At 44.4% G+C, this 14,982-nt stretch overlaps 1 protein-coding gene across 4 annotated transcripts in view; it reads left to right on the top strand.

Moving 5' to 3' along the window:
- Cnot10 (CCR4-NOT transcription complex subunit 10) overlaps window positions 1-14,982 on the top strand; it is a 52,497-nt gene that overhangs the window by 15,848 nt on the left and 21,667 nt on the right. For all 4 annotated transcript variants that reach the window (XM_029543279.1, XM_021206276.2, XM_029543278.1 and 1 more), the window contains 7 exons: window positions 287-373; window positions 850-933; window positions 4,147-4,264; window positions 7,968-8,117; window positions 9,334-9,536; window positions 12,054-12,175; window positions 13,249-13,425. In XM_029543279.1, coding sequence (XP_029399139.1) covers window positions 287-373; window positions 850-933; window positions 4,147-4,264; window positions 7,968-8,117; window positions 9,334-9,536; window positions 12,054-12,175; window positions 13,249-13,425 — 941 coding nt within the window. The remainder of the gene's footprint in view (window positions 1-286; window positions 374-849; window positions 934-4,146; window positions 4,265-7,967; window positions 8,118-9,333; window positions 9,537-12,053; window positions 12,176-13,248; window positions 13,426-14,982) is intronic.

Genomic DNA, 14,982 nt, shown 5'->3' with positions numbered 1-14,982 from the left:
AAAAAAAAAAAGAGAGAGACAGGGTCTGTCTTGGGTTTTAGAGGGGTGGTCAGTCTTGAGTGGCACCTATGATTTTTAAATGGGTCCCTGGTTATGCTCATCTATGAGTTTCCTGTTAGTGTGCCACGTTAGTAGCCATGCGACTCTCAGTCCCTAGAAGTGGGCTCTGCAGTGGGTTCAGTTGGAAATGGCCTCTGGGTACTTGACTTGGGCACATTGTACTTAGCTCACCTGGAAATGAGTTACAGTCATAACCATCCAATTGACTTTGTTTCCTATTTTATAGACTGGCAATAACAGCAGCAAAGACGGATCCAACCCTAAGGCTGAGAGTGCAGCTCTAATAGAGGCTGCCAAGTCCAAGATACACCAGGTACGCACGCTCTCGGGGTGGACGAGCGAGCGAACAGCAGTGTGAGAGGCATGTGAGCACTAACTCAAGGCAATGTGCTTACTTGGATTCAAACGCTTGGAGTTGAGAGTGCAGTTAACCCTGGAAATACATTGTAACTTCTATACATTACTGTATAGAAGTTTAAAGTAGCCTATAGTGTATGATAAAGTAATATATTGAATTTTAAAATTATCTTATGCAGATTTGAGTTTGTAGGTTTTGCTCAGGAGTAGAATGATGGTCTGCAATACATGAAGCCTTAGTTTCTATCCCCAGCACCATGAGAAAATAAAAAGGAAACAGATACTTAAGATAATGTTAAAGTTGCATTTGCGTATGACTGGCTTTTGACTATGATGTATGCAAATGAGAGTTAATGTCCTGGACTGGCAAGCAAAACTTGAGCCTATATAAGTGACCCACCACTCTTCTGTGTCTCCACTCCTCATTGACAGTACAAAGTCAGAGGGTACATCCAGATGAAGTCCCTGAAGGCATGCAAAAGGGAAATCAAGTCTGTCATGAACACAGCTGGAAATGTAAGTTCCTCCTGGACCTCCCTCTTGGTTGTCAGCTTCTGGATTTCTTATTTAGACTGTGAGGATTTGTCAGTTTGCAAAGGTAAAACACATGTCTGTAACCCCAGCTCTGAGGAGAACAGGAAGATTTGGGGCTTGCTGGCTTCCAGCCTACCACTGGAAACACGCTCCAGGCTCAGGGGGAGCTTCAGCAGAATAGGCACAGAGTAGGACGCCTGCTGCCTCCTTGTGGCCTCTGCACACAGGCGCACACACCTACACACAAAGAAATCCTGGGGTTTCTTTATGGATGGAGGGCTTGTTGTTTGGTTGTTTTTTTGTGTGTGGGGGGGGTTGTTTTGTTTTGTTGGGGTTTTTGTTTTTGGTTGGGAGGGTTGTGTGGTTGGTTTTGGTTTTGGTTTTCAAGACGGGGTTACTGTGTATAGCCCTGGCTGTCCTGGAAATCACTTTGTAGACCAGGAATGAGTCCTGAGCACTGGGTTAAAGGTGTGTACTACTACCACCCAACCAATAAATCCTGTTTTTAAAAAATGATGTTGTGCAGTTTACTGCTTGTACCTGAAGTACCTCTACCTACAATAACCCCTGAGACTACAGTTGCTTATTGACTAGATCTCTGGGCTGACAGAAGGCCCCAGAGAGAGAAAGGACTAGAACCATAGACAGAAAGTAGGTTTATAAGTGAGTAAGTAAATCCTGGGATGGAGATTCTCAGAGAACAGTGTCCAGACCTTTGTGTGCATTTGCATTCTAAATCAGTGCTCTCTGGAGGCCCCTCCAGTGTGAAGATTTAATGAGAGTGGTACGAAGTTCAAGCCAAGAATTTTGCAATAGAAAGATTGGTGCCTGAATACAAAACTTTGGAATTTCTTCTCTTCATATAGTAACATGGTTTCTCTTTATATTTGCAAGAATAACTGGTTATTGGGAGTTAACGAAATGAGAACTTGAATCCTAAGAAAGGAGAAAGGTTGGGGGTAGTTCAGTGATACAGCACTGGCCTAGCACCAGGCAGTCGACCTTGGGTTTAACCTCTAGGTCAGACAGACAGACAGACAGACAGACACACACACACACACACACACACACGGATTCAGTTCTATCTCTTAAGAGGTAGAGGCAGGAGGATCAGGAATTCAAGACCATTCTGGGCTGAAGTGTGACTATGTTAAAAACAAGGGCTGGAGAGATAGCACTCACTGCTCTTGCAATGTGAATTTGATTCCCACCACACACATCAGGCAGCTCACAATTGCCTGTAACTCCAGTTCCAGGGGATCTAAAACCATTCTCTAACCTCTAATAGCACTGAACTCTCATATACATATAATTAAAAGTGAAAATAAAATCTTAAAAAAAAAAAAAAAAGACATCCCTCCATAGTGTGCACATAAATAGAAAGCTTGGGTATGGTGGCCCAGGCCTACAGTTCCAGCATTGGATGTGGTGGTCCAGGCCTACAGTGCCAGCATTGGGTATGGTGGCCCAGGCCTACAGTTCCAGCATTGGATGTGGTGGCCCAGGCCTACAGTGCCAGCATTGGGTGTTAGACTGGCCGATCAGAAAGAAGTTCAAGGTCATCCTTGGTTAGATAGCAAGACCAGCTTAGGTTGCTATGTGAGACCATGTCTTTAAAAAAAACAAGGGTGGGGAGGCTGGAGGGATTGTTCAGTAATCAGGAGTAAGTACTACTAGTATAGGAAGATCTGAGTTTTATTCCCGTCAGCCATGTTGGGTGGCTCACAACCTGCTATAAACCTCAGCTCCAGGAGATCTGACATCCTGTTCTGGTCTCCATAAACACCCATACTCAAATGTGTCCCCCACCCCCACATACACTTACACATAAGTTAAAAAAATAAAGCTTTGTATTAATGCCTTATTGCTGTAAAGAGACTCCATGACCAAGGCTACTCAAAAAAAATAAAACATTTAACTGGGGCTTGCTTACCATTTTAAGATTTAGTTCATAATGTGGTGGGGAGAGCGGACAATGGTGGCATACACAGACATGACACCAAGAAAGTAGCTGCAAGTTCTCTAGCAGGATCCCCAGACAGCAGGAAGGGAGAGACTGAGCCTGGCTTGAGCCTACCCCCAGTGATACACTTCCTTAACAAGGCCACACCTCTAATTCCTCTCTAGTAATACTGCAGACTCATTCAAATATATGAGCCTGTGGGGGTTACTTTTTTGTTGTTGTTGTTGTTTGTTTTTTTGGGGGGGTGGTTTGGTTTGGTTTGGTTTTGGTTTTTTGAGACAGGGTTTCTCTGTGTAGCCCTGGCTGTCCTGGAACTCACTCTGTAGACTAGGCTGGCCTCGAACTCAGAAATCCGCCTGCCTCTGCCTCCCAAGTGCTGGGATTAAAGGCGTGTGCCACCACTGCCCGGCTTGTGGGGGTCATTCTTATTCAAAACATACACTCTTTTTTAAAATCAAAAGGAACTTCAGAAGACCATTCTCTAAGTTACTGTTTATTGTTCTGAGGAGACACCATGACCAAGACAACTTACAAGATGAATTGTTTAATGGGGGGCTCAGGGTTCCAGAGGAATAGAGTCCATGACCATCATGTCAAGGAGCACTGCAATCAGGCAGGCATGGCGCCGGAGCAGTCGTTGAGAGCTTACATTTGATCCTGGAGCACAAGGAATAGAGAGCTATCTGGGAATGATAGGGCTTTTTAAACTGCAAAGCCTGGCTCCAGCAATGTACCTCTTCTAACTGGGGATCAAGTTTTCAAATATATGAGTTTATGGGTCTGTTTTCATTCAAACTACCATGACCATCAATTTTGCAATGACCATTAAAACAGAAGTCCTAGTTTGTGCTGTAAAACTGGCTTTTAATAAGCCAGATGCAGGGTTCTGGGCTTGTATTCCCAACTCCTTAAGAGGCTGAAACAGAAGATCACTTGAACATTGAATGGACCGGGCGCAGGGAGGATGCAGGAAACAAAGTCTGCTGATACTCTGCGCATGTGTGTTATAGTGTTGTTGTTGTTGTTTTAGGTGGTCACTCACAGGCTCTTCTCTTTGAGATTTTGGCATTTTAAATAGATAACAAGTCAGTGAGTGTTTAGAAATTGTTCTCTGTGGCATGATTTAACCGATTGATTTATGTCCTAAACACTTCCATGCACAGTAGTATGTCACAATTGTGCAAAAAGACAACTGAAAACAAATTTTAAATCACTGTTATATTCCTTTACAGTCTGCACCTTCCCTGTTTCTTAAAAGCAACTTTGAGTACTTAAGGGGCAATTATCGAAAAGCGGTGAAGCTGTTAAATAGCTCAAACATTGCCGAGCATCCAGGCTTCATGAAAACAGGTAAAAGAAGTAAAACTTTAGTTGTTCTATTTTTCTTGCTTGGGGTTCCCACCACCTACACATCACAGGTTTCTTCAGAGTGACTTCCAATCATTTTTAGGTAGAAATGTTCTAAGCCTGATGTGGTAGTACACTCTGCTCCCATCACTGTGTAGACTGGAGCAGAGGGTTTTGAATTTGAGGCCAGCCTGGGCTGCCTTTCAAAACTCTTGTCTTTTCTTTCTTCCTTCCTTCCTTCCTTCCTTCCTTCCTTCCTTCCGTATTTATTTATTTATTTATTTATTTATTTATTTATGGTTTTTCGAGACAGGGTTTCTCTATGTAGCCCTGGCTGTCCTGGAACTCACTTTGTAGACCAGGCTGCCCTCGAACTCANAAATCCGCCTGCCTCTGCCTCCCGAGCGCTGGGATTACAGGCATGCGCCACCACGCCCGGCTCAAAACTCTGTCTTAAAAAAAGGTTTTCGTCTTTCTTCCTGTAGAACATTTACTGAAATTTTAGTGTATATATTGTTTGCACATTGAAAGAGGGTTCATTACATCGTTGCTTTATTTTAACCTTCCCTGTTCCTGTGCTCCATTTTGAGAGGGAATGCCCAGGTGTTCGGTTTGGTTTTGGATTCAGTTCAGATGCACACATAGCCTGTACCTATAAACCTGCTCCACCTGGCCCTACTTTGCTGTCTTGAGTTCACTAGAGAATAGAGAATGTCTCTACTTTCTATTTCACATTCTTTTAAACAACCACTCTAGTCCTCCTGGGTTTGTGTAGCTTTGTGTCTTATCATCATGTACCCCAGGCTGACTCAGTGTATTACGGATGACCTTGAGTTTTTGGTCCTCTACCTCCTCAGGGTAGAAGTACAGGCCTGTGCCACCACACCTGTGACTGTGATGCTGGGGATTGGTCCCAGGCCTAGTGAGTGCTAGAAAGCACCCAACCTATAAACCACATCACCAGCCTATTCCCTGGGTTTTATTTCTGATGTTTTTGTTGTGGTAGTATAAAATGGTCTCTCAAATCACAAGTATGCTGTGAGGAAAGTCAACGACAGGTCAAGAGCTGAACATGAAGTAGTCATTGAGTCAGCATAGTTGGCTACATTGTGATTTGCTTGTTCCTAGTGTTGAAATCCTTATTTTTTATCCATTATGTAAATTTTAGTTTTGTTGATAAAATATGCTTATTAAAGAATATTTAGAAGATAAAAATGTAGTTTAAATTGCCTGTATGCCATGCCTAGAATGAGTCTGTTGACACATTTTAGTGTGCTTACTCTTGTCTTTTGTTTGCTTTTTCTTTGAGATATGGCTTTGCTGTACAGCCCAGGCCAGCCTGCCTCTTGCTGACTGTGATCAGACCCAGAGTCTGATTCAGAAAATGGCTTTCCCATCACTGAACTAACTTCCCAGCCCCTTCTCTTCTTAATGTCCCTGCCTCATTTAGAGCTCAGGGCATACAGCCTTGGGAAATGGGCAGTGAATATCCTGTTACCAACTCATTGTAAGCTGGTGTTTTGTGTCATGGGGGTAAAGTAGGACATGCTAGTTAGTACATTTACTGTAATTTTCTTTTGTTTTGAGACAGCCTCACTGTTTGACTCTAGCCAGCCTCAAACTCAAGAGATCTGACTCACTCTACCTCCCTACCACTGGGATTAAAGGTGTGAAACACCTTACTCAGATTCACATACAGAAGGCTACCTTTGAACTGGCTGTGTAACCAAGGATAACCTTGAACGTTGATGTTGCTGCCCCAACTCTCAAGTGCAAAGATTGTAAGCACATGCCATCACCTCTGCCACGACACAGGCCTCAGGAAATGCTTATGGAATGTTCATTCAGAAAGTGAAAGCTAAGTTTAGGTTATCTTCGTTGAATCAAAGGGGGAAAAAAATTACCAAGGGAAAGCATTGGAATGTAAAAATAAAAGCTCAGTGGTTAGGAATACTGACTGCTCTTCTAGAGGACCTAGGTTCAGTTCAATTTCCATGGCAGCCCACAGTTGTCTGTAACTCCAAGATCTGACACCCTCACATACACATACATGCAGACAAAACATCAATGCAGATTAAAAATAAAAAAAGATATCTAAGAAGGAAACTGGGATATTCTACTTTGTGGTGAAGAACGCTTACTTGAACATTACCCACAATCTTGGAGAGATAGCTAAAGATTTGACCACAAAATACATTCAGCTTTTATGATTAAAAACACAAACATGTGTTAGCACACACCTTTAGTCCCAGCTCTCGAGAGGCAGAGATCTATCTGAGTTCAGGACTGGCCTGGTCTACAGATCTGAATTCCAGGACAGCCAGGGCTACCCAGAGAAATCCTGTCTTGAAACAGAAAAACAAAACAACAAAAACCATACCAGATCAAGTCACAGAACAAATGATAACTGTTGGTGGGCATGAGTTTTCTAAACATGTGACATGTGACGAAGGCTTCTGTGACAGTCTCCGACTTAATAGTCAAGGGGCCACTAATAGGCCAGATGAAATAATGTATAAGCTAAGAAAGAATGCCCAGGGCTTGAGAGATGGCTCTGCAGGGGCTGGTGAGATGGCTCAGCGGTTAAGAGCTCCAACTGTTCTTCCAAAGGTCCTGAGTTTAAATCCCAGCAGCCACATGGTGACTCACAACCATCTGTAATGGGATCCAATTCCCTCTTCTGGTGTGTCTGAAGACAGCGACAGTGTACTCGCATACATTAAATCAAATAAATAGATAAGAAAGACAGACAGACAGACAGACAGACAGAAAGAAAGCCCGCCCAGTTGGGTATGGCAGATGACAACTGCAAACCCTGAACTCTGGAGGCTGAGGCAGAGATTGCCAGAAGTCCCAAGCAAGTCTCAGTTCCATAGTGAATTGTAGGCCACCAGGACCAGTGTGAGACCCTCTCTCAGTGAGAATAGTGCTAGGGTCCTATCAGACAGTAGAGTTCTCTGTCATATGCAAAGCCCTGACCTTCATCCCCAGCACCACACAAACCAAGTGTGCTGGTGTCTGTCTGTGACCCTGCAGTCTGGGAGGTAGAGGCAAGAGAATTAGAAGGTCATTTTCAACTACAGAAAGTTCAGATGAGGCCAGCCTTTTCTGCACAAGGTCCTGTCTGAGGTGGTTGTTAGTGTGATGGATGGTAGGTGGATAGATGGAGTCGAGGGGACACTGAGACTTAAGATGAAGCAGACTTTGGAGACTCTGTTTGACCGCATACATTCTCCCAGCTATTCTTCACTTAATGTATTCTAGCTGCTTCTATGTGTGTGTGTGTGTGTGTGTGTGTGTATGTGTGTGTGTGTGTATGTGTGTGTGTGTGTGTGTGTTCAACTTAAGACCTTGTACATATTAAGCCAGCTCTACCATCGGAGCTAAACTCTAGCCTCCCATGTTTAGATGCTTCACGGTTTACATTTGTACAGGATTTCAGTGTGGATGTATGGCATATATATTAAGTTACTGTTTTTTATCACTTGTTAAAAAGAATAAGATCAATAAAAAAATATTCAGGGTTGTTTTAGAAATCCACTAAAACAGGGTTTCACTCAGCTTTGCCCTATGCCTCATGAACTGTCCTGTAGGGACTATCTGACTTTCCAAATAGGTTAGCTAACTGACAGCAACTAGGTCTGCTGTTTACTTGAGAGACTGCAAAAACAAATTTTGTGTATAAAGTAGTCTGTGTTGTTTTCAGGTGAATGCTTGAGGTGCATGTTCTGGAATAACCTTGGTTGTATCCATTTTGCCATGAGCAAGCACAATTTGGGGATTTTCTACTTCAAGAAGGCTCTACAGGAAAATGACAACGTCTGCGCCCAGCTCAGTGTGGGTAGCACTGATCCAGGTGAACGAGCACTGGGGACTGCAGTGTCTTCCTGCTTGACACACATGATGGAAATAGCAAGTGTCGGGAGGGATCTGGGTGTGGGAGATACATTCAGGGCTTGGAGGATGAGACAAGATGTCCTAATGGAAAGAATAGCAATCATCCAGTGGGAGAGTAATTCCAGCCTCAGCAAAGGTGAGAGGTCCTGGAGCAAGCTGACCAGCTCATTCAGGGAGCTGTAGCTTAGTGAAAAGATCCTGAGGAAGATTCTCAACCTCAAGCTTGGGCTTCCACATGTATTCACACACACACACACACACACACACACACACACACACACACACACACACACACACACACACAGAGGAAAACACATAGACATAGCAGAAAAAAAAGAAAAGACCAAACATTCCATTACCCTCAGTTTGTTATGGACTTGAATCAGTAATCCTGAGTGGTATGTCATCCAGTTTTGATTAGTCATTAGGATTTCTTGACTGTGGGCTAATATTATAAATTTTTGGTAGAACTTCACAAGTAATGGTTTGGTGTCATCTAAGAGTCTTAAAGCGGGCTGGAGAGATGGCTCAGTGGTTGAGGTCCAGAGGTCTTGAGTTCAATTCCCAGCAACCACATGATGGCTCACAACCATCTGTAATGGGGTCTGATGCCCTCTTCTGGTGTGTCTGAAGACAGCAACAGTATACTCACATAAAATAGTAAATCAATCTTTTTAAAAAAAAAAAAAACGAACCTTAAAGCAACCTGCTGAAGTTTGTCACTTATGTTCAGATTATATGGATCTTTGATCAGAAATGCTTTGATTTTAAGCAAAATCAAGCATCTTTCTAATTTTTAAAACTATAAACACCTATTTAATTGATGAAAAATGTATTTTAAATGGCAAGTGATCCTCTTGTAGACTCTGAGTCACTGAGAAAGTGTAGCACATGGTAACAAAGTGGCCAAGCAATCTGAAGGAAGGCAAGGTGCTGAAGTTCAGAAAGCCAGTGACTCACTCAGCTTCCCTCCCTGAAGCAACAGGGCCAGAAGAGCTGGCCCAAGCGTGGGCATCTGTCCTTCCTAGAACAGACATCTGGCATGACTGGCAAGTACTTGGGGAGTTAGGCATGGAGAAACCACCTCAGAGAGAACCGTTACAGTGTCACATTGGAGTCACTGGTACTAAACATGGAAGTATTTACTTGATCTATTCTCCAAATTTTATTACAAGGTAAAAAGTTTTCTGGAAGACCCATGTGTACATTGCTGACCAACAAAAGGTATGAGCTGCTGTACAACTGTGGGATCCAGCTGCTGCACGTTGGGAGGCCTCTTGCTGCCTTTGAGTGTCTGATTGAAGCTGTTCAGGTGTATCATGCAAATCCTCGTCTTTGGCTACGGCTGGCTGAGTGCTGCATTGCTGCCAATAAAGGGGTGAGTACTGCCTGAGGCTCTTTGAATCTCTGCTTCTCCTCTTCTACACTTGGCACATGGAAAGCAAAAGATACTTGGGGGCTGGAGAGATGACTCAGCGGTTAAGAGTGCTGACTGCTAGCCGGGCGTGGTGGCACACACCTTTAATCCCAGCACTCAGGAGGCAGAGGCAGGCGGATTTCTGAGTTCGAGGCCAGCCTGGTCTACAGAGTGAGTTCCAGGACAGCCAGGGCTATACAGAGAAACCCTGTCTCGAAAAACCAAAAAAAAAAAAAAAAAAAAGTGCTGACTGCTTTCCCGAGAAAGTCCCGAGTTGAAATCCCAGCGATCACATGATGGCTCAAACCATTTGTAATGAGATCTGACGCCCCCTTCTGGTCTGTCTGAAGACAGCTATAGTGTACTCACATATAATAAATAAATAACTTAAAAAAGAAAAACACCTGGGAATCTAAGACCTCATTTCCATTTTCACTGCCACTGAATGTAAGTCTTCTGTTCACAGTCACTTGGTTAGCTTAATTCTTGGCAAAGGGTTGATGCCAGTGAGGAGTCTGTGTCAGAACAGCGAGGAGTGGTGGCTCCTGCGGGGCCTGGGCTGTGCTGTCTGTAAGCATGAGGGTGGTCTCTGTCCCAGGTGGTCAGAGAACACCTGGCTCTGATGGAGTGTGGACAGGAGTGCAAAACAGCAAGCACTCCCTCTTGGGATGCACATGACAGTCATGTATCTTCTTTGATACACCAGTCCTCAGTGTCTAAAAATGGGCTGCCCTGAGCTGTTATCTCTAGGTTGGTAGCAGCCTTCTGAATTTCTGGTTGAACGGGGTCCGTGGGAATTGGGTGAAATAAGAATTACCAGGTGGGGCTGGAGAGATGGCTCAGTGGTTAAGAGCACTGACTGCTTCTCCAGAGGTCCTGAGTTCAATTCCCAGCAACCACATGGTGGCTCACAACCATCTCTAATGGGATCTGATGCCCTCTTCTGGTGTGTCTGAAGACAGCTACAGTGTACTTATATGCATTAAATAAATAATATTTAAAAAATAAAGAATTACCAGGTGTCTGGGTTCCCCTCACCTCTCTTCCCACATTCCCTTGGTATGTGAAGGTTGGAGCAGTTGGCTTCCTAAGGCTTGCCTGGCACACTTGTCTGACATAGGCTATGTAGGATACTGAGGCTCGTTACGGAGCAGCATTTTCTGATGAGCAAGTGAAAGAGCCAAGGGTTGAAAAGAAGCCTGTGCGGGGCAGTTTCACATCCAGGGTTTCAGAAGTTGACTTGAATGCAGTAGAGGGGGGACTAATGCTCTTGGAAGGCTCTGGAAGAGCAGCAAGTGCTCTAAATTACTGAGTCATCTCTTCTGTACCTTAGGGGGGGGGGGTTGTTTTGTTTTGTTTTTAAATTTATTTTATTATATGTAAGTATACCGTAGCTATCTTCAGACTCCTCCGAAGAGGGGATCAGATCTCATTACTGATGGTTGTGAGCCACCATGTGGTTGCTTGGATTTGAACTCAAGACCTTCAGAAGAGCAGTCTCTCCAGCCTCTGTACTTTAGTTTTTAAAAAAGTTTTTACAAAAGACTTCAGGCAGAAGATTCTGTACCACACTGGGCATAAGCTTGAGCATATATTCCCTCAAAGCCAACCTCCACAAAAGCCACACCTACTCCAACAAGGCCGCACCTCCTAATAGTGCCACTCCCTGTGGCCAAGCATTCAACACATGAGTCTGTGGAGGCCAAGCCTGTTCATACTGTCGCAGTTCTGTTGAGAGACTCTGCCTTGATAAACAAGAGAAAAACCTAGCACATCTTTGTGTGTTACCCTCGGGCCTGCAATTCAAACCAGGCACTTATGTACCACATACACAAGTGCAGTGCTGGGGTGGGGGGAATGTAGCTTCACAAAGTGGCTATGACAGTAATCCTAGCACACAGGAGGTTGAAGCAGGAGGATTGCAAGTTTGAGGCCAGCTTGAGCTGCAGAACAAATCCCTGTCACACACACACAAAACACAAACTCTTAATTCTAAAATTTGGTGCTGGAGAGGTGGACACTTGCTTCTCTTGCAGAGAACCTAGGGTAGGTTTGTAATCACATGGTGGTACACAGCTGCCTGTAGTTCTGGGGACCCAAGCCCTCTTCAGCTTCCACAGGCACCAGGTGCACATGTGGTACATACTCACAGCAACAGGCAAACATTGTGTACATAAAGTAAATACATTATAGAACATAATAATTGGGGCTGGAGGGATGGCTCAGAGGTTAAGAGCACTGACTCTTCTTCTAGAGGTCCTGAAGAAGACCAGCATCCACATGGTGGCTCACATCCATCTCTAATGGTATCTTATAACCTCTTCTAGTGGGTCTGAAGACAGCTACGGTGTACTCAGAAGTAAAATAAAGAAATCTTTAAAAAAAAAAAAGCCATAATACTTGTAAATTACTTGACCATATTTTATGCCATTCTTACAATTTCTTTACATTTTATCTTAAATATTTTTTGTTTTCTAGACTTCTGAGCAAGAAACTAAAGGTCTACCCACCAAAAAAGGCATTGTACAGTCTATTGTTGGCCAGGGATATCACCGGAAAATAGTTCTGGCATCACAGTCGATTCAGAACACTGTCTACAAGTAAGTATTTTGCCATGAGCCAGTGTGTATCTGTCATAACACTGTCATTGCTGTGTTTTTAGTGGGCAGTAGCTTGGGCTTGATCATTTCACAGGAGGAATTGCTTTATGGTGACATTTTATTGCTACATCAGTAAACAGACCCAAACTGAGTGAGTCTGCAGTGAGTTGGTCTGTCTACTATAATTATGATTTAGTGCATCTGTGGGTACACAAACTGTCCAGACCCTAAGGAAGCAGACTATTCATTGCTGTGAGTCAGAATGTCCACAAGAGGGCATTTGTGTCCTTTTTAGCTCATGTCTGCTTCATAGAGAATTGCTGCTCCTCAGCCATGTCTGCGAGTTCCCATCCAAGAATTCAGCCAACCTCTAATTAAAAATATTTATAGGCAAAAAAAAATTATAACAGTGTTAACCATGTGCTGACTTAGGTTTTAAGTTTTGGGGGATATTTTGTGGGCATTTATGTGCTCCACATGCATACCTGGTTCTCAAGGAGTTGAGAAGAGAGCATCAGGTCTCCTGGGACAGAGTTACACATAGACCTGCACCACCATGTGGGTGCCGGAAATCAAATTCTTTAAGAATAGCTGGTGCTCCTAACTGCTGAGCTGTCTCCAGCCCACCCCACACCCTGGCTTCACCTACAGTTCTCTTGCATTAGCACTGACAGTGCAGAGTCTCATCCTCGTCTGATGTATGTGTGTGCTTACAGTCCTTTGTAGTTTTATGTCTTGTATGAGATTTGGGGTTGGATTTTCTTACCATTTGCTTATAACAGCTTTTATTAAACTTTCTGTTCACTAGTGAAAGTTCAGTAACAGTTAATGATTCTGTTTTGTTTTATTTTGTTGAGATAGGATTTCTCTGCTCAGTTAGCAAGTGGTGGTACTATTTAAAAGGATTAGGAGGTATAGACCAGACTGGACTTTAACTCAGAAGTCCACCAGCCTTTACCTCTGAGTGCTAGGATCAAAAGCGTGTGCCATCACAGTTAATGATTCCTTATAGCAGAAAAGTCTGGTTTGTTTTTCTACAGTCTGTTCAGCTTATTTTGTCTTGTTCTTTGAAGTGATGGGCAGTCTTCAGCCATTCCTGTAGCCAGTGTGGAGTTTGCAGCCATCTGTCTCAGAAATGCCTTGTTGCTGTTACCTGAAGAACAGCAAGATCCCAAGCAGGAAAACGGCTCCAAGAGCAGCAGCCAGCTTGGAGGGAACACGGAAGGCAGCGAGAGCAGCGAGACATGCAGGTACCCATCTGTCACCTGACAGTTTCAGAGCTTTAGTCCATTCTTGTCATAGTAGGGTGTATGGTGGCACACAGGCAGACATGGTGCTGAGTCCTACATCTGGATCCAACCGCAGCAGGAAGAATGAGATGCTGGGACCTGGCTTGAGCTTTTGAACACTCAAAGCCCACCCCTAGTGACACACTTCTTCCAACAAGGCCACACCTCCTAATCCTTTTAAATAGTGCTACTCCCTGTTGACTAAGATTCATATATATGAGTCTAAAGGGACCATTCTTATTCAAACCTCCACAGGAAGGCAAGGGTTAGGTCTTGATTGCATATTGTTGAGGAAACTGGGACAGGAACTGAAGCAAACAGAAGCTCAGGAAGAACTCTGTTGCACGTTTTAAAAAACACGCCCCCACCTTTGCCCTTGACAGCAGCAGCTCTCTGGCCCCTCCCAGCTTAGCTCTGAGTGTGAGTGGGGCTGCCACTCGCCCCACTCCCGGCTTGCCTAAGAGCTGCCTGGCTCTAAGGCTTGCTCTCAGCTTCTCTTGTGTTCCTCCTTGCTTAGCTTTACCAAGCTGCCATAACTGACCCACTTCTCTCTACCCACCTTTGCCCCTCAAATGGAAGACACTCAAGACAGTTTTATTACTTTAGAACTTGCCTGCTAGCACAATTGCTGGGCACAGCCTGTACCAGTCAGCCTCCGCAGACCTCCAGTGGCAGTGGCCGCTGGTTCTAGCTTCTCCAAGATCTTGCATGATTGTTTTATGCTTCTCCTTCCAAAGCCTTCTTCTCCTGGGACCCGGAAATCCCACCTGTCCCTGCTGCCCAGCAGTTGGCTCCTGGCCTTCTTTACTGACCAAATCAAGAACCAATTAGAGAACCAGGCCTCAGTATCAGCACCTCCCCATACAGAACTCTGCTCACAGGCCTATTCCACATGGCCTGCTTCCTATAGTTCACTCTGCTCTTTTACACAACCCAGAAGCATCTGCCTAGGCTGGCACCACTCACAGTGGACTGGGTCTTTCTGTGTCAGTCAGCAGTCAAGAAAATGCCCCACAGACTTGCCTCAAGGTCTTGTCTCAGTTGAGGTCCCTCTTCCCAAGTTACTCTAGCTGTGTCAATTTGACAGAAAAACTAACCAATGTACCTCCCTTGGCAAAAGTCCTTCAGGACTTCTTCAGCAAGCCTGTCTGTCTGCCTGCCTGTCTGCCTGCCTGTCTGTCTGTCTGCCTGTCTGTCCGTCCTTTAGATAGCTTCCCAAGCTTCCTCCAGCAGTTCCAAAATTCCCTCATAGCAAAGGAGAAATAAGCTGAGTGAGCAGAGCGCTTGAGACAAGATAGGCTCTTCTTTCTTAAAGGAGCGACTTGGAGGCCGGAGCCAGGTATGATGGCCCAGTTCTAGGAGCAGGACAACAGGCTGTATACTAGCCTGGGAGATGTCACAGAACCCTGTCTGGAGAAATAGGAAAGAAGAGAAACACAGTTAGGGGAACAGTGGGGAACAGTGGGGAACAGTGGGGAACAGTGGGGATCAGTGGGGAACAGTGGGGAACAGTGGGGA

The sequence above is a fragment of the Mus pahari genome, chromosome 10 (assembly GCF_900095145.1).
Source record: "Mus pahari chromosome 10, PAHARI_EIJ_v1.1, whole genome shotgun sequence".
Lineage (NCBI taxonomy): Eukaryota > Metazoa > Chordata > Mammalia > Rodentia > Muridae > Mus > Mus pahari.
This window is presented reverse-complemented; position numbering and strand designations above follow the sequence as displayed.